At 41.2% G+C, this 25107-nt stretch overlaps 2 protein-coding genes across 6 annotated transcripts; both read right to left on the bottom strand.

The window, feature by feature from the left end:
• Positions 1-767: 767 nt before the first annotated feature.
• On the bottom strand, positions 768-18244 carry LOC125887454 (high affinity choline transporter 1-like). 4 transcript variants are annotated; one of them, XM_049574268.1, is made up of 10 exons: positions 18012-18235; positions 17668-17792; positions 12447-12636; positions 12203-12316; positions 8439-8594; positions 6624-6772; positions 6265-6411; positions 2692-2845; positions 2083-2300; positions 768-1993 (listed from the first exon to the last, which is right to left on the bottom strand). In XM_049574268.1, the coding sequence occupies exons 3-10, from the start codon at positions 12628-12630 to the stop codon at positions 1478-1480; spliced, it is 1638 nt and encodes a 545-aa protein (XP_049430225.1). In that variant the 5' UTR covers positions 12631-12636; positions 17668-17792; positions 18012-18235; the 3' UTR covers positions 768-1477. The 4 variants fall into 4 exon arrangements, with proteins under 4 accessions (XP_049430225.1, XP_049430223.1, XP_049430226.1 ...); XM_049574266.1 differs by having other exon boundaries at positions 17668-18235; XM_049574269.1 differs by lacking the exon at positions 12203-12316 and having other exon boundaries at positions 17668-18244.
• A 135-nt stretch (positions 18245-18379) lies between these two features.
• cfap161 (cilia and flagella associated protein 161) lies at positions 18380-24511 on the bottom strand. 2 transcript variants are annotated; one of them, XM_049574287.1, is made up of 8 exons: positions 24325-24511; positions 21518-21607; positions 21201-21418; positions 21031-21112; positions 20590-20625; positions 20259-20381; positions 20070-20127; positions 18380-19149 (listed from the first exon to the last, which is right to left on the bottom strand). In XM_049574287.1, the coding sequence occupies exons 1-8, from the start codon at positions 24394-24396 to the stop codon at positions 18944-18946; spliced, it is 885 nt and encodes a 294-aa protein (XP_049430244.1). In that variant the 5' UTR covers positions 24397-24511; the 3' UTR covers positions 18380-18943. The 2 variants fall into 2 exon arrangements, with proteins under 2 accessions (XP_049430244.1, XP_049430245.1); XM_049574288.1 differs by having other exon boundaries at positions 18394-19149; positions 20054-20127.
• Positions 24512-25107: the final 596 nt, after the last annotated feature.

The following is a 25107-nucleotide window of genomic DNA, read 5'->3' as shown; positions in this document are numbered from 1 at the left end:
CTGCTGCAAAAGGGACACTGCAACTGAACTGTATTTGAAGCTGATGTTGAATTAGAAGTCAAATCAGTCCTCTAAAGCAGGGGTGTCAAACTCATTTAAGGTCATGGGCCACATACAGTCCAATTCGATCCCTAATAAAACCATTGCCCCCCTCCACCCTGAGTTCGAACCTGGGTACTCCAGCTTCCTCCCACAGTCCAAAGACATGCAGGTTAATTAGTGACTCTAAATTAGCCGTAGGTGTGAATGTGAGCGTGAATGGTTGTCTGTCTCTATGTCAGCCCTGTGATAGTCTGGCAACCTGTCCAGGGTGTACTTGCCTCTCACCCAGTGCCAGCTGGGATAGGCTCCAGCCCCCTGTGACCCTCAAGAGGATAAGCGGTTACAGAAAATGAATGAATGAATATGTACTCACTGCCTAACTTGCTCCTGAAACCTGGCACCTCTCAGCCTTCACAAGTGCATCACTATTAGGTGTGTAAAGTCATCCAGTAGGCCGGATTGGACCCTTTTGCAGGCCAGTTTTGGCCCCTGGGTTGTATTTTTTGACACCATTTAAGATGGTGTCATTCAGTGATGCACGTGGAAAGAAGTGCAGTGTCATTTAAAGGTGGTGTAGCAGAAGTTGTGGCACTCTACCCTATGTACAATCATTTGTTTTGAGCAAGTAGGTTGTGCTTGTGCTCTCACATACACACACACACATTCCCACACACAAATGAAAACACAAATCTCATCAGATGCAAAGATAACAAACTTATGAGGTTTTGTTTTTATGAACACTTGCAATCACAAAACATCTAAAAATAGCAGTTCTATATCTTGAAGGTCCTTCAGCAATGATCCCTTTAAAAACATAATAAACATTTCCACAAGCAGGCAAGTCCTGCTGGACTTTTTGTTTTTGTTTTGGAGGTATCCTTAACCTCAGCATCTCAAGTATTGCATCTCTAAAAGCATTGCTTTGTCCCCTCAGTGCTTCATAAATGCAAAGAGGCGGAATTTCTTAGAAAGTACAACAACGATCACACGATTGAAAAATAACTCCACCTGGGCTTAACTTAATTTACTGAAAAGGTTTGAACGGAGGGGAGTAGATTAAGAAACTACGAAAATGTTTGTTGCTGGGGGCTGACAATTTAGGAAAAAGGTTCATTTTTATGAGGTTTAGGACGATGTGGAAAAAACTTGACTTCTGATGTTAAAGTCAGAATCTTGAGGTCTTAATATGTGTCTTTAATCCTGTTCTGTTAAAAAGAGGCACCCAGCACGTCTAAACTCTGCCTCCCCCAAATCCTTTCCCACATACTGCTGGTTAAAGTTTGGTGCATATAAAGCCTATAATTCACTATTAATGTGTTTAATATACAGTACATGTAAGAGTGTGCGTAAATAGTCTGTGCAGAAGAAGGTTGGTAAGAATTTGCATAAAAAGAGGTTCGGGTATACTTTGGCTGAGGTTGTACTTAAGTTAAGCCTATAATTTTGTAGAAAGGAAACTGTTCTTCTCCCCCTGAGGAACAGGTATTACCTCCCCCTCTGCCTCTTTTTTCTCATCAAACACTCCCAGTATATCCCAGGACTGAGGAATTACTTGGTGACAGAAGCCTAGGTTCACCAGCAAGGACACTGAAATAATACATATCACAGAGGAAAGCATGGCAACAGTCCTGAAGGGAAAGTACTGCGTGATAACTCCATCCACCTCCGTCCAGCCGGGGTACAGAATAAGAGGAGGGATCCCAAGCATCGGCTCCCCGCTCGCCCCGCGCAGCAGCAGTCCCAGAATATAGCCACTGATGGCCCCGTAGGTATTAGCGCTGGTGGAGTGCAGTACGCAGATGAGCTGCGGGAGGACCACGCAGTAGAGGAGGTCCCCGCTTATCAGCCAGAGACTGAACACGCTGTCATCACCAAAGGCCAGGCCTGTTCCTGCCAGGCCCACCACCAGCACGCTAACCCGGATCACCCACTGCAGCTCCCACTGCGAGGCCTGCGAGAAGGAAGAGAAAGGGGACGATAAAAATTGAATTACTATGCTTCATGCTGAACCAAACACACACAACACACTCACACACACACCTGCTTCCTGAAAGTCGTCTTGTATATGTTTTGTGTAAACATGGATGCTGAGGACAGCAGCACAGAGTCCATGGAGGACATAACTGCTGCCGCCACAGAACCAATGCCTAACACTGACAACCAGGTGGGTGTGAGGTAGTGCAGAGCCAGTGGCAGGATCTTCCCTGCCTCCCCTCGTTCAAAAGGAGGGGGTAGACCATACGCTGTCTGGTTCCAGTCTTAGAGAAAAGGAGAGGAAGAGAGAGGAGGAGACATAGAGGTAGAGAAAGAGACAGTCAGGGTCGAGAGGAAAAGAATAATGGGAGGGGAAGAAGCTTTTAAAGTTATGGTGATGGCATCAAAAAAAATAAAGAAAATAAATAAAGAAATAAATAAAAAAGCACTAGGGAGGAAGCAAAATGTTTGAATGCAGGCTAATGTCCTACCATAGTTAGTAAGATATGCTGACCATTACCAGGAAGTTTTTCCACACACACATACACGTGCATGGTGGTGGATCCTAATTGTTAGAACATGAATACATGCATTTGAAAATACACAAATGCCTGGTGTGTGTGTCTGTGTGTGTGTACTGTATGTGCACAGCTGAGTGTTTACATTCATGTGTACCTGCAGAGGCAGCCACTGCTCCGATCACCACAGAGGGGATTCCCATAACAAAAGCTGTCACGGCAGCAACAAAGCAGGTGACCTGGGCCTGAGCAGACGAGGCTGCGGAGAGGATCCTCTGGTACAGAGCTTGATAGGCCAGCCCCCCTAAAGCCTACAGCATACACATACATGCAAAGAAAACACACAAAAAATCCAGACAGATGATTGTGAACTTCAATTCTCTATATTAAGTGTTCTCACTGCTTTTCCTACCATGACGAGACAAAACATCTGCTGTGAAAGGCCTGTTAGAGAAATACTTCACCCCCCAAAATGACTATTTGTGTAGCAATTGTTCACCATGTTACACTGAATTGGTGTAGAAAACTTTTTTCTCGATGCCTCCAGTGAAGGAATAATCCAAAAATTGAGAAAATTCTGAGTGAATTGATGTAATGGACATTTTAGAGTGAATAATGATATGCACATCACGTAGATGCAAGGCTATCAAAAGACAGCATACAAGAGGAAAAAAGTAATGCCTGCACACAGGTTTAATGAAGACAGCGTTTGAAAAGTCAGTATATTTTGAGAAATTCTATTATAATCTGAGATTGAGTTTTTTTCCTGCAGTAAGGTGTATAATGGGAACCCAGTAAATACGTGTGGCATACCGAATCTAATGTTATCAGTGCAAACTCTACTAGCTCTTTGCCCCACTCAGAGCAAAACAATTTTCCTATCAGGGTTTCCAGGTTATTCAAGCTATATCTATCTTTTGCCCCCTAGATTTAGAAATGCTTCTACTGACACCTACTGTAGACTTGTGGAAAAGGTTATCATGGGTATATTTATCTTGAATAAAAGAAGAGAGTATACACCCTGGACAGGTTGCAAGACTATCACAGGGCTGACACATAGAGACAGACAACCATTCACTCACATTCACACCTAAGGACAATTTAGAGTCACCAATTAACCTGCATGTCTTTGGACTGTGGGAGGAAGCTGGAGCACCCGGAGAAAATCCACGCTGACACGAAGAGAACATGCAGGCTCCGCACCGCAGGTCAGGAACCTCTAGCTGTGAGGCGACAATGCTAACCACTGTACCATCGTGCAGTGGAAAGGAACATGAAGTTTTGTTAGAACTACAAAATGTCTGCTGATAAAGGTGGTGCAATTAGCATTCTAAATTGTGAAAATGACATCAAAGAAGTTGAACGACAGTTGTCTTATCCCATTTATTAGGAACAGACCGATTAAGACCCAACTCTCAATTATAAAAATGAAATTGATGAGAAACTTGGTCTTATTAGAAACGGGAGAAATTACCATTGTGCCGACGCATGTGTACGTGCATGCAGCTCCAGGCTAAGAGGCTACAGTTGACAAATTTCGGGTCAAATTTGCACGTCACAGTTTATGGACACTAGGATTACACCATATGAGCAGTATGGAGACATTTTGTGGGGGGGTTTGTGTTCTTGTTTTACATTTTAAAACTGGTCACCGTTCACTTCAATTTCTGGGAATGTTTTGTGAACTGGAGATCCTCACCCATCGTCACATCAGCACAGGGGTGAGTAGAAAGTGAGCGAATTGTCATTTTTGGGTGAACTATCACTTTAAGATCCAAGTAGGACTGAAACATTAGGTGTTTCTCAAGGTCAAGGAAGGATCCTCAAACAGCCGAATTTGAAGGACGCTACTACATCGACCCCCGCCGAAGGACTATTCCAATGTCAAGGATCCTTCAGAGTTTCAAGGACTGAGTCCTTCTTTCAGAGAAATTTGAAGGATGCATGTGTGGATCCTCTGCGGGTATAAAATCCCCACAATGCTTTGCACAGGACATGATTTGCTGGAAGTGAGGGCGGGGATTATTTGGATTAATGTCTCCACGAGTTTTTATCATACAAGCGTGAAAAAAATATTGACAAAAACCTCATAATTTACACTTTCCAATGTGTCCACTGCCACATAATGAGATTTTCTGAAATAATATGATTAAGATAAAACATAAGTTTTTAGATGAATCATTCAGAGCAGCGATGGAGCGCTAAGTGTCCACTTCCCCTCCTCCCCCCACTATTCACATGATAACCACATGATAACTGCTCTCATTCTGTCAGTTTCAGTAGGTGTATTTTTCGGGGGAATCGCGGTGAGAACGGCCAGAGTAAAGACATCAAAATATCCTGCAGGTCAAAGCATCACTCAGTTATTTTGAGGTGAACATATTTCAGAGGATTACCGAGCAGCATGGCTCATCAGATCAGATCTGTTCATATTACTGTGGCAGAGTGTGGTCACACACACAGAAAATATGGATCACTTTGAAATGAGAGATTCTGTGTGTGAGTCTGTGTTCATACTGTTCATGATAATTTAGAACTTGTTTAGTTGTTTAGTTGTCTTTATTTCATTACTCCACTTACTCTTAAAAATGATCCAGAAATATGTTCTCCCTAAAAGTCTCGTGATTCTGACAATACTGATACATGTGTTTAAAACTGTCCAACAACATTAGAGAGTGTTAAAATGATCACAGTAACTGAAATCTCCTCAGTCTGCTGAGAGTTAATGACGGTCACCTGAGGACACTCGTTAATCTGTTCCAATGTGTGTTCACTGATGATAGGGAGGACTCTTGCCTTGCCTCTGCAGGATCCTTCCTCGGGAGGAGAAACACCCATTGTCTTCATTAAACTTGTGTGACATGAAGTGAGTGTGCAGGTGGTACTTTTTTCCACAGTCGTATGCTCAGTGCTTCCCAAACAGATAGCCCTTTCTGACACGGGACCACACTAAAAGTGACACTCCTCAATCCTCTCTTCAAAGCCATACTCCTCTTGACAAAAACAATAATTTTACCTTGCTGAACACGGGAGCTGCTGGTCTTCTGCTGCTTTGATAGGTAGTTTGTGTTATTGTGTGACACAAAAACACAAGGAAACTAACTGATCGAGGCAGTGGCAGACCAGTTAATCCCATGTTCAGTGAGGTAAAAATACTGTTTTGTCAATGGAGTCTGGCTTTAAAGAGAGTATAGATAAGTTTTAGTCACTTTTGGGTTTTGGTTCATTGGACAGGGCTGTGTGTTTGAGAGGTACTGAGCACACAGCTGGATAAATGAGGCCTGAAATATACTGCATGAGTTGTGTGACAGATGTTTTGATAATGTTGTGTTGTTTAAAAGCAGACCCCAGTGACTTCAATTCATCAAGAATTTTCTGTTTTTGAATTCTTCGTTCACCTGAGGCATGCTGGAAAATAATAAGTAATTTATATACCTATGGTCAGAGTGTCTTTTCTATGTATGACTATAAGTTCACATTAATAACTCTAACAGACAACACTGATTTTCTGAGACATTTTGGTAAATTCAGTCTGGATTTTTCCATGACTGAAAAGCTCCAATGATGAATTAATGATGTACCCGGATGTACAGTATAAGAAATCTATACTAGTCCTACAGTACATTCTGTGGTGATTCCATGTGTGCAATGACACAGCTAAGGAGGTGGTATTTCAATTCCCTGACTCTACTACACACACAGTGACACAAAATAAAGATTAAAATCTAACCAATAGCAGCATCTCATCCACCCATTTCCCTGCATCTGCCAGCTTCAACTCCCCGATCCATGAGTTTCCATTCGTTTGGTTGAGGTGGACTATATGTGACAAGTCGGTTACTGCAGGACTGAGTACCAAAAAAGGAATACAGAGCCACTGAAACAGAAAAAAAACAGCCGTTATATCAAAACTGAGAACAAATTAAGCACGCAATAACTTACTTTCTTTTGTAAACATACTTCATTGTGAACATATTTATCTGTCTCATTTAAGTCCCATTATTTCTGTCGCCTTCCCTCCATCCTCCCCCCCGCTCCCTTCGTCATTTCTGTCACTTGCTATTTTATTGAAATCCCTGTGTTTCTCACCAGGCTGACAAAGATGAAGGAAAGCTGGATGATATCAGTATATGCCACAGAGTAGAGGCCCCCTAATAATGTGTAGATGATGGAGACAGCTGCCGAGATAATGATGGAGAGGGCAGACGAAAGCCCGAGAATTATGCTCATCGTTCCTCCTGGAAATAAAACAAAAGCATTACATCAGAAGTGAAAAACAAAAACGCAATGTGATGGATTATAGGAGAATCGTAGCATTAAAGGGATAGTTCGGATCTTTTGAAGTGGGACTGTACGAGGTACTTATCCATAGTCAGTGTATTACATACAGTAGATGTCAGTCGGCACGCTCTCCGTTTCTGAAAAGGCTGGAGTCTGACTGGGAATCACACAGAAATTATTCTGCAGGTTGCACACCGCACTGCCTTTTTTTTTTAATTGAATGCAACTAGTTAAAGAAAAAAAAATGCTCGTTGCGCCTTTTTATTGTTGCCAGGCAACTATCTTATCATGTCCTTACACTAACATTCCTGTATAATCATTCTAGTCCAGTAATTGGTATCTAGTCCCTTAAATGGACAGACAGAAGGTACTTGCTCTAGCTCTGGTTGAGGATGAGAAGCTGTCAGTAAATAGTTTGTTGGGCACAGGGAAACGGAGATCTGTGTGGGTACATGAGACCCTAAAAAAAAGAGGGTGGATCATGGGGAGTACCACCAGTCGGTCCAGGAGCTTCTCCTGGATGATGGCTGTTTCCAGGCATATTTTAGGATGACTCAGGGGCAGTTTGACAACCTGCTGTCTATCACCAAGCCGTATAGCTCTGGGTATCCAGCAACCACTACCAGTTTTTTCTCCATTTTTTTATCAACCGTAAGCTTGTTGTTGTGACCACCACAGAAGGCCCGCCTCTCAAATCATCTGATTGGACAATGGTAAAAGAGATAATGAAAGAAGAGGTTACGTGAGGCATTTTTCAAGTTTTTTTCAACTGGGCGCCTAGTGCACAGAAACACAAGGTGCAATGCAAAAACAGCAAACAAAAAGCTTAATTCTGATTTAAATAATTACAAAAAGGCACCTCCAGTTGCTAAAATGCTTTATGTGTGACCAGGGCCTTAAAAAGTCTAGCCTAACACAATAGATAATCAGTTTAAGTGTACACTATACTGACAATCTTCTACCTTACCGCCTGTATATCTGTTTTACCTTATCATCACACTGAGACTTCTGACAGCACCTGAAGCCATTATATTCCTTATTTCAAAGCCAGACTCCAACAGTGATTTAACATTACTGAACACAAGAACTGCCCTCCACTGCTGCCTCCATCAGTTTTGTTTGTATTATTGTGTGAGTTTGTTGGGTGTTTAAAGGGCTAGTTTGGATTCAATATAGTCACACACTGACAGAAACTCACTAACCGACAAAAGCAGCAGTAGACCAGAGGCTCCCTTGTTCAGCAAGCTAAAGTAGCTGTTTTTCTCAGTGGAGTCTGGTGACTTTGACAGGAGGAATGTAAGTCCTTAACCCCATCAGACCCCATGAGAACAGGCTGTCTGACAGAAAGGTGAAGCTGTGACACTGCTCTCAATATAGAATACAACTGAACTGTTGTTGAATGTTTTTTTTTAATGTAGGGCTTTTTTAGCTGGCTAAAATAACTCACTGTGGCCCTTGTCTACAGCAGTAGCTTTCGTGTCAGCACTTCAGCTGCTTCTCCAAACTGGGGCATGCTACTACTACTACAGACATCTACTGTATGTAATGCACTCACCATGGAAAAATTCCCCATTCAATGCCACTTCAAAAAATTTGTTTAAGATTGCACAAAGTGTTACTTACCCAGAGCAGCAAGGATGCAGGCAACCCACAAAATATCACTGACCAAAGCAGGAATCAGTAGGGTTGCAGTGAACATGCTGCCATAGCGATGCTCAAACGGGTCCAACATGGTCACGTAGCGCTTTGACCTCATAGGTTTTGCAAAAAATAATCCCCCTTTAGAAAGTATACAAAGAAAACAACTGTTAATAAGAAAAATAAATTGAAAGGCCTACTAGGTCTACTATACAGGCTTTGTCAGTTACTGTTTGTGAACAGTTTCACCAGCAAAGGTACATTTAGATTTATTCTTGTTTTGAAAAGAGCTTTGTCCATTTGATGTTTTTTGGTAATGTGTCCATGATTTTCCTAGCTTCCTTTTGGATGCATGGCCTGGCAACTGGTCACTACCTTTTTATAAAATCCAGACCTCAACTGCGCACTGTGCCCAGGAACGTCCCAAACATAGCAATCTAAGACGAAAATAGGAAAATACTAGCAGAGGGTAGTCTCTGCAGATAAATACAAACTTCTTTTATGAGTCTATACATTTTTTATTAAGTAGCCTACATATAAAATATTTAAAAAATGTTCCTTTGCCAATCAGTTATAGGCAGAAATATTGTAAAATCCCTTCTCTTGTTTAAGTCTGCATGGCCAACACAGTGGTTCAGTATAGTTTTATTATCACTTCACAGCAAGAGAGTCCTAAGTTTGGATCTGATCAGATGGAAATGCCTGTTTACAGGGGGGTGGGGTGTTGGGGTCCTCCCACAGTCCACTAACAAGCAGGTTAGATGAGGTGGAAAATATAAAAATTATCTGTTGGTGTGAATATGTACGTGTGAATGTCTGACCAGACAGACCAACAATCTGCTGTGGGGTGTACGAGAGAGCCTTGATGGAAAAAAAACAATGTTGCATAATCCGCTGGACATGTGCATTTGGGCTGTTGGCACCATATGAGTATCTTAAAGTACAATATGTGTCCTCCTCTGGGAAGTACAAATCAACATCTGTGTCTGCCATTTATCATGTTCTAGTATGTGCTGCTCTATAGTTTCTGCAGCTTACCAAAACAAGTGTAATCTTTTGTGCATGCATCATCATGGCATTTCCCTCTTTTACAATGCTAATACTGACAATATAGGGGCACATTCCTAATTTTGCCAAGTAGTTGTTGTCCTGAGAACAACATTTTGTATGATAGCCCTGGGACAACAACTGTCTCAGCCAATCAACGTTTCTGATGTCATCAAAGAGCGCCCTGCTGCCAGTGACCTTCCGCTGTGCACTACTACAGCCATTTAAAGTTGCTTTTAAGATTAACTGTTAGTATTTTGCCACCATGGAAATAAGCTCACATTAGCTCGCAAAGGTGAGCTAACAGTTAGCAAGCTAGGGCGCTAGCTGCTTAGTATTAACTCCTTGATCATAACAGAATACAGTATGTTAAATTTCATTCCTGCTCAATTTAGAAAGGCCACTACAAGAAAATGTGTCCTTCGTTTGGACTGTCAAAGGGACATGAGTCATACATGTTTGTTTCTAGCTGCCAGAGTTAATGAGCTAGATGTAGTGCGTTAGCCTGCTAACATTTGCATGCTAGCAATAGCGCACTAGCCAGCCAACTGTGGCCTTAAGTTTTTTTTTCCAAGATTGTGCCCAGTGACAGAAAGTAGTACACTTTTTGTGGTGGCCTTTTTAAATAGTGAACTGCCCATTGGTCCGACATCCCATTGTTCCGAAGTCCCGGTGTTCCGAAATCATCATGATGCCCTGTGGTTAAGGTCTGGTTAGGTTTAGGCACAAAAACCACTTGGTTAGGGTCAGGAAAAGATCATGGTGTGGGTTAAAATGAAAAAGAAAGTGGCAAACACATAAGCTGTGAGCCTGCTTTGCCTCAAGCCTTTCCCAGCTGACCCAGAGCCGGTCGCGGCGCATCATCAAGGCAGAAATACGCCCGCCGGGAGCCGTTCAGCACTGCGGGGAGCTCCCCACACAACCCCGACCCCAGAGTTAATAACAGGAGGTTATGGTGTTTCACTCTCTTCCCTCTATGACACTTGTATCTCGACCAGTAGCCTACTTTTGTTGCGTCTGCTGATCCTCTATGGTGCACAAATACAGTATAGCCTAGTATAATCACATATCGGAACAACGGGACGTCGGACTAATGGGATGTCGGACCAATGGGCTGTCGGACCAATGACACAGACCCTTTAAATGAGCAGTGGGGGAAGAACTTAAATTATCAAGCAATTTATAAGTAGAGCGCATCAACTAGCTAGCTAGCATGCTAGTTAAAAAGTTGTTGACTTCAAATAATGCTGTCTTCAGACCAACATATGGATGTTGACCACAAGTCATCATTGCTTTATTCTCTGTTATGATGTTGTCAAGGTAATTCAAGAAAACACTTTGGCACAATACATGTGTGGATTAATCATTAGCCATGTTGGTTATTATGTTAATGCTTTTAAGTATAAAATAATTTTTTCTGCAGTGTAGTGGTTAATTGACCTGGTCCTTTCCCTTACTTTAGCCCTTTTTAAACACAGATTCTGCAATATTGCCATGAAGAAGCTGCACCAATACACGACTTATATTTTTTACGCTGAATAAGAAACCGGTATAATGCTGCCCCAGTGTGTGATTTTTAGATAGCATGCTGGCATTCCTAAGGTGTAACACATCAGGGTCAGTGTTTAGTTTCATTTTTTACTGACAATGATGCAATTGGATATACTTTATTGTCCCCGTAGGGAAATTTGTCTTGGACTCATGCGGCTCTGCTACCCCTGCTGCTGGCTTAAAGGCGGAAGAACAATGTACATCTTATACAGAATGACGAGGTGAAATAACTGCATTACATTCCCACATTGAAGAGGCTGTATAAAAGGGGCTTTTGTCAGCAAGTGAAAATGTCTCAGCCTGTTTAATCAAAAAAGGTTATCAGGTTCATCCCTTGACATAAAACTTGGAGGTGTATTTAGGTGCAACAACGGGTGGAAAAAAATCTGCATTTTCCTTCTTGAACAATGAAAAGATTGTCATGGATTATTACTTCTTTGCTTCACAGACATCCAGTTCAGCTTTAAGTGGATTGCGTGAGTCTCAGACATGTATATTTGGGTCCACCCTGCATCTAGTACAATGCATGATGGAATCGGTTAAAGCCCACAACAATGGTAAACAAAGATAAGAAGGTGTATGAATGAGGTGAAATACTGCTTCTCTCCATATGCACTTCTACTACTAGTACTAAGTCAGAAAGATTCATATATGTCTGTTAAAAGTGTTTGTTTGTGAGTGGAGCATCAATCCTTAGATGAGCCCATGGTCTGATTAGCACTGTGTACAGTTGTTATGTACACTTAAATTATTAAATTATTATTAAATATTTATAGTTCAATCCTGAATATGGCCTGCAATGTTTAGACCCCATCAGCTACATGCAAATCACATTCATTTCTCAGAAGCCATGCCATGTAAACTTTTGGTGTCGTAATGACTGTTGTTGAAGAGTATCAGTAACAGGTACAACATATAAACACGAGTACACACACGCACACACGTGAAGTTCCACATCCTGTGACACTTGAGTATGCAAGGCCAAAAATACAACCAGGGTGCAACTACTTCCCCAAAACAAGAGCAAAACCTTCTTAAAATGTCAGATAATATTCTGGAGCAGTATTTTATTCTTGTTGAGGTTCGTCACCATCACCTCCTTCCGTGCTGTGTGTTATCAAACAGAAGCTTCATTTGTTTCAGCTACTCACCAAGAAGAAAATTGATAAGATATGCAGGAGGCCCAATAGCCCAGATAAGACCTTGAGAGGGAGAGTAAACAGCCTCAGCAGTTCCCATAATGTAACCTCCACCAACCCATGTTGCTGAAAGCAAAGCAAATAAGTGAAGAATGCAGCAACAAAGCACAGTGAAAGGAGCATCAAGCAAAATAACTGCGCAAACTCAATGTGTGGTACATAAAGTACTTCGAAATGACAAGCAGAAAAATAATACCTGTCATGGTGAAAACTCCCACCAGGACACTGATGTTGCGCCCACCGATGATGGTAACTTCGCTCTTAGTGCCAGCACATGTCTTCTCCACCTTCTTGGATTTCCGAGATGCCCAGATTCCAATAACCAGGATGACAATATAGAAAACCACCACGGCCACCAGTCCAGGAACGTTCACTGCCATGATTGTCTAGTTACACAACGCACAGACTATCAGTTACACCAACATATAACATATAAAACACAAAAAATACACTAAAGCATACAAAGCAACGGATGCTGTTGCCATTCGTTTAACTGCAGTCAAAAATGTGGGGCTGTGCTACAAGACTTAGTATTGTGTCTTGCCATTTCAAGGAAGCACCACTGAAAAAAAAAAACAATACGCCCTTTTCAGCAAACCAAGTTTCAATTTGACCTTGATGGACTGTGTGAAAAGGCACCTCCCCCACTCATCCAAGTACACATACAATATAGTATTAATATAGTATAATATTATAGTACAATTATTTACTACATAATCTCCACTAATGTGCCAAGTGTCAGCAAACTTCACCCCACTTTGGACTAAATTTTGCACTACTTACATAAGGAAGTACTGTATGCAAGCCCATCATTATAGAGTAGCTATCAAATGACAAGACTTGCATAAGAGAGCTGTGACCAGTTTTCAGTCCACGTGTACAGGAGCTCACCTGAGAGGATGCTACTTGAAACTGATACAGAGCCATGGCATTTACTGAATGAGCACTTAACTTCTGGAAGTAATCCTGATGGAAAGAGGCTGTAAAACCTCAAAAAGGTTCACAAGGGGGGGACAAAATTGTCTAAGCCCACAAGAAACAAATAGCTGATTAAAAGGGAGGTATCACCCAGCGAAGTTTCACATGAATAACAAGCGTACAGGGCCAGGCTACAAGGACCCTGATGTCATGTCTTCTGTAATTTTTCAGGAAATTTGATCCAGTATTTTTCCATTAGGTTTCAGTCTCTTTCCACCAGAGTTATTTTCCCAGCAGGACTTAGAAACACGACGTACATGTTCATGTTGGGAAATAGACTTATTTTAAATGCTTTACTGTAATTAAGGGTCCATAATTCCTAGTAAATTCATTGGCAGCTCCCTCAAAAGAGCTATGTAATCTAGCACTAACTGTAGGCACAGTTAATTTGGTTTGAGTTTACTGCTAGTTTTCCTATAAAAATTCCCTTTAAAGAACTACTCCAGTTAAATACAGCTTGTAAAAAATATAGTTGAGCAGGTAACTGTGGGAAGCAAAAGATAGTTAGGTCTTTAATTCCCATTGTATAACACATAGTTTAATAAATAAGTTAAGTTAGTCAGTAATGCATTTTATGATTTGAGGTTTGTTAATGGCAATATAAATTTATGGAATCAGATAATCAGAAACTATGTGATATACTATAATTGCTGTAACTGCGTGATGTTATTGCTGGTTGTTAATGGCTGATCATTGTAATATGTTTTCTAAAGGCTTGTTATACTTCACAGATCTTGTGTTGTAGCTGAATCAATTGGAATCTTCTTCAGTAAATCTCACTTAAACAGCTGTATCTTCTAAAAACTGATTTCACAGCAGTGGACTAAATGAGCAGTTTTAAAACTTCAGATTCTTCACTGAGGTAAAACAGCAATACTACAATGTAAACATACTCCAATACAAGTAAAAAGTCCTGCGTTCACTTATTTACGATCAAATAGTGATGCATCACCAACAAAAAGTAGGGAGCACGGGGCACAACGTAATGCAGGGTAAACTGTAACGTGGAATTCTTATGTGGATACACAGGGTCGATCCTTTCCTTCTTCCAGCCACAATACCACCAAACAGTAGCCCACAAAATTCCACAGAGATTGGACATATTTCAGCAGAGTTCAGTAACAAAGAGTGTTTTCAGCCGGCATAATTAAATTTCTTTGTCATACTCGTTTTCCAATTACTGAGCTGTCTATGCAAGTCACCAAATCCAACTATATATCATCTTAGCAACTGTCTTGTTGCCTACAACATAGCACCATTTTGAGCTATGTAATCAACTTCCAGCAAGTGTAAGCTAGGCTTGATACTCGATACTACTTGTAACGTGGTGTTACAACTAAGCCTCCTATAGCGCATTTTCTCTATTTTTGCACTTCAAACTTATGTTCAGTTTGAACTAATGTCCTTAATTAAATGAGATGTACTTTGTGTTTTTAATTTGTCAGGTAATGACACACAGTTTCAGTCTTGTCAATAATACATACATACATACATTCAACACTCATATTTTGAAATGTAGACCTTGGTTACCCATTCCGTGTACATCTATCAGTCCAACCACTGAACATGGATGATAGACTAACAGATGGATGGATACCTGTACGGATACCTATCCTTCCCCTGATGTAGGTGGAGACTAGGTGTCCTTATAGTATATACACTATAAGGACACAAGTATTCGGAAGCCTGACCATTATACCAACAAGGACTGTACTGACATTGTATTCAAACAGATAAATTTTAATATGGAGTTGGTCCCCCTTTTGCAGCTATAACAGCTTCCACGCTTCTTGGCAGGCTTTCCACAAGATTTTGTTTCTGTGGGAATTTGTGCCCATTCATTCTGTAGAGCATTTATGAGGTCAGGCACTGATGTTGGCAAGAAGGCCTGGCTCGCAACCTCTGTTCCAGTTCATCCCAAAGGTGCTTGATAGGTTGGAGGTCAGGGCTCTGTGCAGGCCAGTCAAGTTCTTCCACACCGAACTCATCAAACCATGTCTTTATAGTCCTTGCTTTGTGCACTGGGGCATAATCATGTTCGAATAGAAAAGGGCCTTCGACAAAATGTTGCCCCACAGTTGGAAGCATAGCATTGTCCAAAATGTCTTGGTATGCTGAAGTATTAAGGTTGTCCTTCGCTGGAGAATAGAGCCTAACCCAAACCTTGAAAAACAGCCACATACCAATATCCCTCCTCCACCAAACTTTACAGTTGGCTCAGCGCAGTCAGGCAGGTAATGTTCTCCCGGCATCTGCCAAACCCAGACTTGCGCATCTGACTGCCAAACAGAGAAGCGTGATTTGTCCCTCCACAGAACACATTTCCACTGCTCCACAGTCCAGCGTCTGTGTGCTTTGCACCACTCCATCCGACGCCTGGCATTGAACTTGGTGATGTGAGGCTTGCATGCAGCTTCTCGGCCATGGAAACCCATTCCATGAAGCTCCCGCTGCACAGTTTTTGTGCTTACATTAATGCCAGTGGAAACTCAGAATTCTTCAGCCATGGAATCAGCGATTATTACGCACCATGCGCCTTAGTGGTCATTGACCCCACTCTGTGATTTTATAAGATAAGAAATAAGATACACCTTTATTGATCCCATGATTGAGAAATTCCAGTGTTACAGCAGTCAAGGAAAAAGAGTCAGATTAAAGATTTCAAAATTAGACTTAAAAAACTTAAATAACTAGGCATGCAAATAAGTACAAAAATCCAAGAGTCGGCGATGATGATTATGTGGTCTTCCGCTTCGTAGCTGAGTTGCTGTTGTTCCTAAACACTTCCACTTTCTAATAATATCACTTACAGTTGACTGTGGAATATCCTGCAGGGATGAAATTTCACAAACCATCTTATTGTGAAGGCGACCTCCTATCACAGTACCAGTGCACTTGAAGTCACTGAGCTCCTCAGAACGACCCATTTTGTATCACAGATGTTTGCAAATGGAGACTGCATGGCTAGGTGCTTGATTTTATACACCTGTGGGTCTGATTGAACCAACTGTGTGTGGTAAAATACTTTTGTCCATATAGTGTAGGTCAGAATTGTATTGAATTAATTATGTTAAACAGACTTTTCCAGCAAGTGTCACAGCTCAGCCTCTGCCCATTACAATAAACCCCACCCATGGGATATGTTGTAACATTTCACTTCCACCACTTCTCAGTGCAACTGTAAAGGAAAGGTAAGTACTAGAAAAAACAACTGTATATTTGTAATACAGATGTGCATGTAAAAAAAAAAATTAAAAAATCATCTCAAACAGTTTTAATAATGTGTTAGGTTGTGCCCCGCTCTACCCTACATTTACTGTAACATGAAAAAATGATTGGGATATGATTTCAGCATGTGCAGGATGATGCACAAAAATGGGGCCTCTTTAGTGGCATTTCCATCCCTGCAGCCACTCTTTTAAATCTGTACATGTTGCCGCTGGGAAATATCATGCATGTTGTCAGCATAATATATATAAAAAAAATTAATCTCAAACAGTTTTAATAACATTAATCCCAAACTAAAATATGTTAGGTTGTGCCCTTACTCATTATGCAGAAAAGAATCGTCCCTTGTTACCAGAGGTGGCGCTGTTTCCCCTATTTGAAGATGTATCATATTTTACAAGACAGTCATGTGTTTTACATGTAACATCTGCCATGTCAGATTTTACAGTTAAATTACTGCTGTTTAATAAATACAACATGGTTTTAAAAAGGCACAATATTTCTGTGAGAGAGCCCAGTTTTCCCTCAACATGTATAGACAGGGCACATCTTGAAATATCCTCTCTGGTAACACGGACAAATGGACGTTTCAAACACCTTTAAAATCAGCCTGAAGCAACCACAAACCTTGGGAAAGCCCTCACTGGTAATATCGCCATCATCTGGATTTATAACCATCACAACCATACATGGATGTTGTGCAGAATATTACATATGTGTCCCGGGTCAAATCGTGTGTTTCTCTCATGAAAAACGTAAAAAATGTATTACATGACCGATTAGAGGACAGGCCAGGCGCTGAGGAGAGACGCATATCTCCAGTACAATAACGACACAGCGCTAGATTATTATCAGTACGGTTATCAGTATATTGAATATGAGTGTTATCATCTCATGTTCGCATATGTGTGCGCTGTATTCTGTGTCAGGTTGAAATGAAGATGCAGCTGTACACTTGCCCCCCGCTATTCCACATTTAGCTAGCTCACCATTTACGGTTATAATACATAATTGCAGCAATCATAACCCGCATATGAGGATAAAAAGGAAAATATTAACACATCCATATCCAAATGCGTTAAATAACCCGGCTCATTTTGGTTACACAATGACAATGGTGCGTTCTTTTATAAGGAGCTACAGTAACCAAATGAATGAAACATGGTTTTTAATTGTGCCATTGTTGTGTTTCCATGTGGTGGCATTGTTACCTTTTCTCTGTGGAGGTGATGTCCTTCGTGCCGCGCATCTGCTGCCTAGAGTGCGGTTTGGCCGGTGACTTCTCTTCTATTGTCGTCGCTCTCTGAAATGTGACACCTGGGGGTCGCGTTCAGCCCTGCGAGATGCACAAAGACGTTGTCAGTCGGCGTGTTGGATGTGCTGTTGGAAAACAGATAGCGCGGCTGTGCGTCCGCACTTAAATACCCTCATTCATTGATTACACCCAGCCCAGTGTAAAGGTCACAAAATATTCCGTCGTGAAACGCTGCGCGCACAGCTGGTTCTCCAGTAGTTGCAAACCTTCACTTGTTTGAACGATTTTCCATGAACGCACCTTGGATGCTCTCATAAATCACATCGTTATCTACGGTAGAGGATGCGTAGATCTACATATATCAATCCGGAAGAAGTCACACGTGGTCCCCGACATCACGTGGAAATCGTGTCACGTTTATACCTTAGACGTTAACATAAATTATTGATTATGTTTACTTGGATGCAGGATCATGATGCCAGAGAGATGACAACTACCTGCATAGATAAGAGTTGTGAAACCAGAGTCGATGTGACATGCGCTCCATGACAACATGACTAAGACCACGTTCAAGACAGCAGTGAGACCAAAAACAGGAAACGTCAAATATGCTGTGGTGAAGGTGCAATGTGTTTCCTCCCTGCTTTACCTTGGTTATCAAGCCATAGACACTAGCTTCATTTCACCAAGTAAAGAGTTAGAAGTAGCAGTCTTACAAAACCACAGCATATTAGAATATTTTCACGTTATAAGACAGCATGTGTGTAAATGTAGCTCAAGTAGAGGCACTTTGAATCCTATCCTTAGTAGACTAACATGTTCAAAGTACTGCATTAAGTCAGCTGATGAGGACTGTTTTTTCTTGATTGCTCCTTCATCCCCATTTCTCATCACCATCACTTAAAAAGGTATTTCCGGGGAAGTTTGAAATGCATGGGAAATTGACCCAATTTGTCCTACTGTCCAATATCACAGTTAGTGTCTTATGCTATTCTCCAACTAAAACAATGTAAGTGTTGTGTGGAGAAACATATCAAATGCTTCTTTCTACAGAACCTCCCGGTGGCTTGGCAGGCCGATGTGTATCATATAACCTTAATGCTCTGGTGGGAGTCCATCCTGGAATCTCTTTGTATTAAAAAGGAAAAAAAATCAGTGACCCAAACAGAGCAAAAAACAACTTTATTTCGATAAAGGTTTAGGTGTTGTTAATGATGCGGAATCTTTCTGCCCTATAGTGGATTGTGTGATTTAGATGCCAGGGTTTGCCTGCGTGAGCTCCTTGCTGTTGGCGGCTGACTGTGGGTGGTTGAGAAGTACGAGCCCTTTCCCTGCAGGGTCAGAGGTGCACAGTATCCAGTGGTTGCTGTCCTGCTCAGCTTTGTGGGAGTCCAGGAAGGTGTGTGCCGTAATCTCATACTCTTTGTCATACATGTTCCTGCAGGGAGACAAGTGTTACTTAAGAGCGACAGCAGGTGTGCAGGCATTGTAACATGACTTTCAGCTGCCATATTGGAGGCCCTCTTCTTTCGAGCGGCCGTGAGGAGCTGACTGCAACTTGACCGCGTCGACATAATTTAATCTACATAATGTATTTCTCGGGGAGATTTTGACTGGTCACTGATTGTTTTTTATTAAAACACATTAGACTGTTCGCTTGGGTTGAGCAGCTGATTCGTCTCCAACAACAACTCACAATTGCCTTGGAGTACACTGGGAGTGGGTATAAGTTTTGTCATGTCACTGTAACCTCATTTTGAAAAAAACAAAGTGTTATCAGGTTGTTTGTTCTCAGTTATCTGATCCATATCTGAGATTACTAGTCAATGGGTCATTGGTCATTGCTCTTTGTAGTCATTTTGTTTCTCTTTGTTGCTGCCCGTTATTCATAGTGTCTGCATCTCTCTGCAGCTGTTTTGCATCTCTTTGATGTCATTTTGCTTCTCTTTGAGGCCACTTTGAGTTTCCTCCAGGTCTGGCTGTGTCTCTTCCATTGACATTTTGCATTTGAAAACCAGGGGGGACCCTGACACTTTGGGCCTCTACTAAATGTGCCTAGTAGGCACTTTGAGTCTCCCCCAGGTCTGTATGTACTAAATGTGCTAATGTGCTACTAAATGTGCCTAGTAGGCACATTTAGTAATCCATGTGCTGACCTATTGAAGTTTGCTTCCTCTGATTTTGTATATATCATATATTTGGCTATTATTTGTGCCAATCCTACAATGGACCTCCAAGCTGACATCAGACATGAGAGCAACACAAATCAAAAGCCCATGTATTGCATTTACACAGCAACATATATGGTTTAGGGTTACTTTTAAAATGAAAATGAAAAATACCAAAGGATATGATCACCCAGAACAGCAAGAGCCTGGTTTGTCTTGCAGTGTATGATCAGCACGCTCACATTAGCCTGTAAGAAAAAAAAAGCATGCAACAAAGATTCAGAAAATGTAAAGTTCTGTTTCAGATTTCACAGTACAGAGAATGCAGATGTTGAGAGGAGTGTAATAATTAACCATGGAGACACAATAAAATACTTACAGGAATTGGCTGACCCTCATATTCAAGCCTCTCCTGAGGGTCAAAGTGAACTATCTTCCACCATGACAGAAAGGAACCGCCATGATCCAAGTTTACTTCTTGCAGGCGGGACTTTTTTGCACACTTTAAGTGAAACCACAATAATATGAGACTGACAATGGTTGAAAATCTGGTGAAAAGGACAAACATAACTGCTACATTCAGCAGTTTAGGCATGCATGTAAGATTTCTGCAACTTTGTTTAGTATCTCGTAACAGTTGGTGGTTGTTTAGTGTAATGTATTCTCCTTCATGGTCCTCAATAAATAATTCATGTTAAAACTTGATCTACCTTTTGAAAACTTTGCAGGTCACTCGTCAAGAAAAGCTGAGGAAAGAAAGAAAGAAATATAAACACACAAAGTGACAAACTACAGATGAGATTTATGTGTTTTTTTTACAAGTATTAACATGCAAAATGTACAGTGAAATCATGCCACCTTGCTGTATTTAGCTGATTGTAAAATGCCACTGTAATAAAAAAAGCGAGCAGGTGTTCAATAAAATAAATCATTAACTGAGATAACCTTGATCTAGGGATCGATATCAGTTATTCTCTTCAACTTTAATAAGCTTCCCTCAAGGCCTTATGTTACACAAATATTTACACTGACTGCATTATACTTCTCAGGGCGTACACACTGAATTACACCAGTAAAGTGAGTGGGGTGCCCCTTTCACATAGCAGCCAGTCTTTGTGTGTGTGGATGGGTGTGGATGTCAGTACACTTACTCCTCCAGCAAAGCCACTCGTTGTTTTCAGGGCAAAACTTTGCTCGTAATGCAAAGTCGATCCTTCCTGGCTGCCGTCCACACTGTAGTCACACAAGCAGTGTTAGAAGTTTTCATCTGGAAGTGTTACCATGTTGATATAGATTTAAGTGTGCTTGTGTGTGTGTGTACCTGGTTATGATGAAGGCAGTGCGCGTGCAAGCCTGAATACCTCTTCCTGCACTGACCCCACATGGGGCTTGAATAGCAAGTGAAGGAGTCTTTGTCAAACTGTTAATGTCAGCGTTAATGCTCAGTGCACTGCACTGCCTCTTTTCTCCTCCCATGTTCACCAACATCACAACATCCCCAAAGTGCAATTGTCCATCATTTGTCACAGTGAGATCCACCTACACATGTGAAACATCATTATCATTCCCATCCCCATCATCACTGTGATATTACTGTTGTTATTTATGGTGCTCTTAATAAGCTTAAACTCTTTTTACCGGTCTCAAAATGTTCTGCTTGAGGAAGTCCACTTTCTGGGCAGACAGCTCACCCCTCTCTTTTTTCTCCAGATACTCCTTCTTTTTATCCTGGAAAAACATCAACATGATACAATGTTTATGCTTTAGTATCTCCCCAGGACCCCACCACTGCCGGTTTTATATATTCATCCATCCATTTTCATAACCGCTTACCCTCTTGGGGGTCGCGGGGGGGCTGGAGTTTATCCCAGCTGACATTGGGCAAGAGGTCACCAGACTATCACAGGGCTGACACATAGAGACAGACAACCATTCACACACACATTCACATCTACGGGTAATTTAGTCACCAATTAACCTAGCCTGCATGTCTTTGGACTCTGGAAAGAAGCCAGAGAAAACCCACACTGACATTGGGTGAACAAACACATAGGCTCCCCCACCTCAGGATTCAAATCCCCCACTCTGGGTTCAAGTCAGGAACCCTCTTAGTCACCACAAAAACATCTTCAGTGGAGAGCTGGAATAAGCCAATGCAGGATATACAGTGGTGGAAAAAAGTTTTCGGACACCCTTAAAATTTTACACAATCTCAAATATTATCATGAAATATTTGTGGAAAAATCTTTTTTGTGTTTCAAAAGGTGTGGCTGCATTAGACAGATACAAACAAATACAAATTATATTTTTTTGTTTATTGTTTGCAAGAAAAACTAACAAAACTAAATTCTTGACAGTTTCAATATGTCAGTTCTCAACATTGTCGGTATCAAAGTCAACAAATAACAGAGAATGTGTTCAAAACTGAACAAAAAATAAATAAACCATCACATCATCAAATTAATATTTAGTAGTCCTGCCATTGGCACGTAGTAGAGCTCTAATCCTGGCTGGCATGTTCCCCACGAGCCTTTCACACTGTTGAGGGGTAATCTTGTCCCATTCTTCTTGAATTACTGCTTTTAATTCTTCTAAATTCTTTGGTTTATGCTTTCAAACAGACCTTTTGATAATCCACCACAGATTTTCAATGGGGCTCATGTCCGGGGACTGAGCTGGCCACTCTAAGACCTGGATACTGTGCTCCTGCAGCCAAGTTCTACTGGCCTTGGATGTGTGGCAAGGGGCATTATCTTGTTGAAACATCCAGTTTTTACCTCGACGGAACAGTGCATGCGCAGAAGGGAGCATGTGGGTTTCGAGAATGGTACAATACTTGGTAGAGTTCAATGTGCCATCACAGACAGTGAGATGACCAACACCAGCAGCACTCATGAATCCCCAAACCATGATACTGCCTCCACCATGCTTGACAGTAGGTACTGTACATGCTGGAGATGATGCTTCGCCTGGCCTTCTGCGTACCCTCACATTAGTAGGAGGAAGATAAAGCTGGAAACTGGACACATCTGACCAGAAAATCTTCTTCCAATTCCTGGCTGTCCAATTCTTGTGTGCCTGGGCCCAACGATGCCGGTCTAACCTCTGTCTCTCATTGATCAGGGGCTTCTTGATAGCCTTGTAGGACCTTAAGCCATGATCTAAAAGTCGGCCACATACAGTGCGGGTGGAACACTGGACACCAGTTTGGTTTGACCACTGCTGCTGAAGCTTCTGTGATGTCATTCGGTGGTTTTGCCTGCACATGCGGATCAGGATGCGGTCATTTCTTGCTGAAGAAACCCTTGGATACCCAGATCTTGGTTTGTCTTCCAAGCTGTTGGTTTGTCTGTATTTCTGCAGAGTGTATCCAACTGCTGAAGGACTGCATCTGCACTTCCTGGCTATCTGGCGGCAGCTGTACCCTTCCTGGCTGAGAATCTTTATCTTCAGGCATGTTTCCTGCGTTAGGTTCCTTGTTTTAGCCATTTTTGTGTCTGAAGAACTTTCCAATGTGCTGGCTTTATGTAGACACGAAGCTTGGCAACAAAAATTGTGTCTTTTAATAAAAAGAACGACCTTCATCACTGGTACCAAAATGACCCAATACTCAAAATTTCTTATGTATTTTTATGGAACCAATCAATTTTAAGTTTTTAATGGCTTTTTTGGATTTATTTAGTATTTTGGCTGTGACTGTACTAAAAGAAATTGCACTTGAAGACCTAAGAGTGATTCTTAATGCAATATTTCACAAATGCATGGGGTGTCCGAAAACTTTTTTCCACCACTGTATATGATACTGTCAGACAATGTGGAATAAAATGTGTCAAACCTTAAAGCATAAAAGACGGAAACTAGATCTTTAAAGGGATATTAACAAAATCATTGTGTCACTACTAAGTCAATTATCAATCACCTTTCTTTCTCTAAACTCCTTATATTGGCCGCAGAATAAACACCATATTCTGCCCCTGTTACTGAATAACCCCTTAAGCATTTCTTTATTCCTGTCTATCTTTTAATTACCTGTGTCAACAGGGATTTGCAATTTACCAACACAGATCATCAACTTTTATTGTAGCTAAATGTTCCTTTTATTCCACACAACTCAAATCTAATTAAGTTTTCAAATAAAGCAAGTTTTTGGTGAATTATTATCCAGACTTATTAGCCCTCCTATTGGTTTGCTTTAATGGCTTCATAGCTAACTAATGATAACCTAACCAGCCAGTGGCTAACCTGCCTTTTTAACAGAGTATTTTTATATGTCTATACTTTCTTTACTTCTTAATTACTTACTTAATTGCCACTTCAAATCCGCTTACAGTCATTACAAACGTGTAAGCATATGCAAACAATATAACTTGCTAATTTGTGCTCGTTAGCTGTTAATGTGTCCCCGTTTGCTAGCTAAAAGTTGAGAGCTGTGTTTTGAGACAAACCTCCTCTAAGTACAGGTCCTCGTTCCAGTTTCCGATTCTCACATTTGTTCGGTAAGTGTTCACATGAGCCATTCTCACAATAATATTGACAACTATTTCTATACTAATAGTATTCACACCACGTTAGCCTACTTTAATGTTTGACCTGCTCGGTTAAATATAGCTTAGCCATGGTTTGTGTGATAGTTTCTATGGTAACCGACGGTGAAGGGCCAACTGTCAGTTCTCGTTGATTGTCGCGAGAGGGCGTGCTGGTACAGCCGCTGGTACAGCCACTGAGCGGCTTGTTCTGCCTCCTACAGCAGCTCATGAAGGTTTAAGTGATGCACATACAATTCTTATAACATTAACACATACACAGTGGCTGAAGTCACAGTGTTAAAAAAAGCATTTCCATAAGTGCTTTGGCTTTACATTAAATGATAGTGTAGGGGACACAACATTAAAACTACTGGCTACTTCACAATTAAAGTGGTTAAACTACATCTTAACTAGCCTACTTTGAAAATGTTTAGCCCAACGACATCCAGCCTACATCACTGAAGTCTAGTTGTGTTTAATTTAGAGATGGGGCAGGCCAGGTCAAAGGATGTGTTTTAGGGAGAGGATAGGGAGCAACTGTTGGGGTAGATTCAGGAAACTTCTATTGTAATTTTTACTGTTCGATCGCAGACATCTTGGTTGCAAATCAAAGTTTAGTCAAATAGCGGGTAAACTGTCATTAAATGACAACTGTGGCCAATAATTTCAGGGTGTCTGCAGGGCCTTACAAAGTCATAAATT

The sequence above is a fragment of the Epinephelus fuscoguttatus genome, linkage group LG4 (assembly GCF_011397635.1).
Source record: "Epinephelus fuscoguttatus linkage group LG4, E.fuscoguttatus.final_Chr_v1".
In the NCBI taxonomy this organism is placed as follows: Eukaryota; Metazoa; Chordata; class Actinopteri; order Perciformes; family Serranidae; genus Epinephelus; species Epinephelus fuscoguttatus.
Note: the sequence above shows the minus strand (reverse complement) of the source record. Positions and strands in the feature narration are given on the sequence as shown.

Coding starts and splice junctions, on each gene's coding strand:
- LOC125887454 (XM_049574266.1), bottom strand. CDS start 12,630: ATGGCAGTGAACGTTCCTGGACTGGTGGCCGTGGTGGTTTTCTATATT. Junction 2,301..2,691: donor AGCAGTGGCTGCCTCTGCAG/GTACACATGAAT, acceptor CTTTTCTCTAAG/ACTGGAACCAGACAGCGTAT. Junction 1,994..2,082: donor AGACGACTTTCAGGAAGCAG/GTGTGTGTGTGA, acceptor TCCTTCTCGCAG/GCCTCGCAGTGGGAGCTGCA.
- cfap161 (XM_049574287.1), bottom strand. CDS start 24,396: ATGGCTCATGTGAACACTTACCGAACAAATGTGAGAATCGGAAACTGG. Junction 21,608..24,324: donor AGGACCTGTACTTAGAGGAG/GTTTGTCTCAAA, acceptor ATGTTTTTCCAG/GATAAAAAGAAGGAGTATCT. Junction 19,150..20,069: donor CCAGGCTCTTGCTGTTCTGG/GTGATCATATCC, acceptor GTCTCCCTGCAG/GAACATGTATGACAAAGAGT.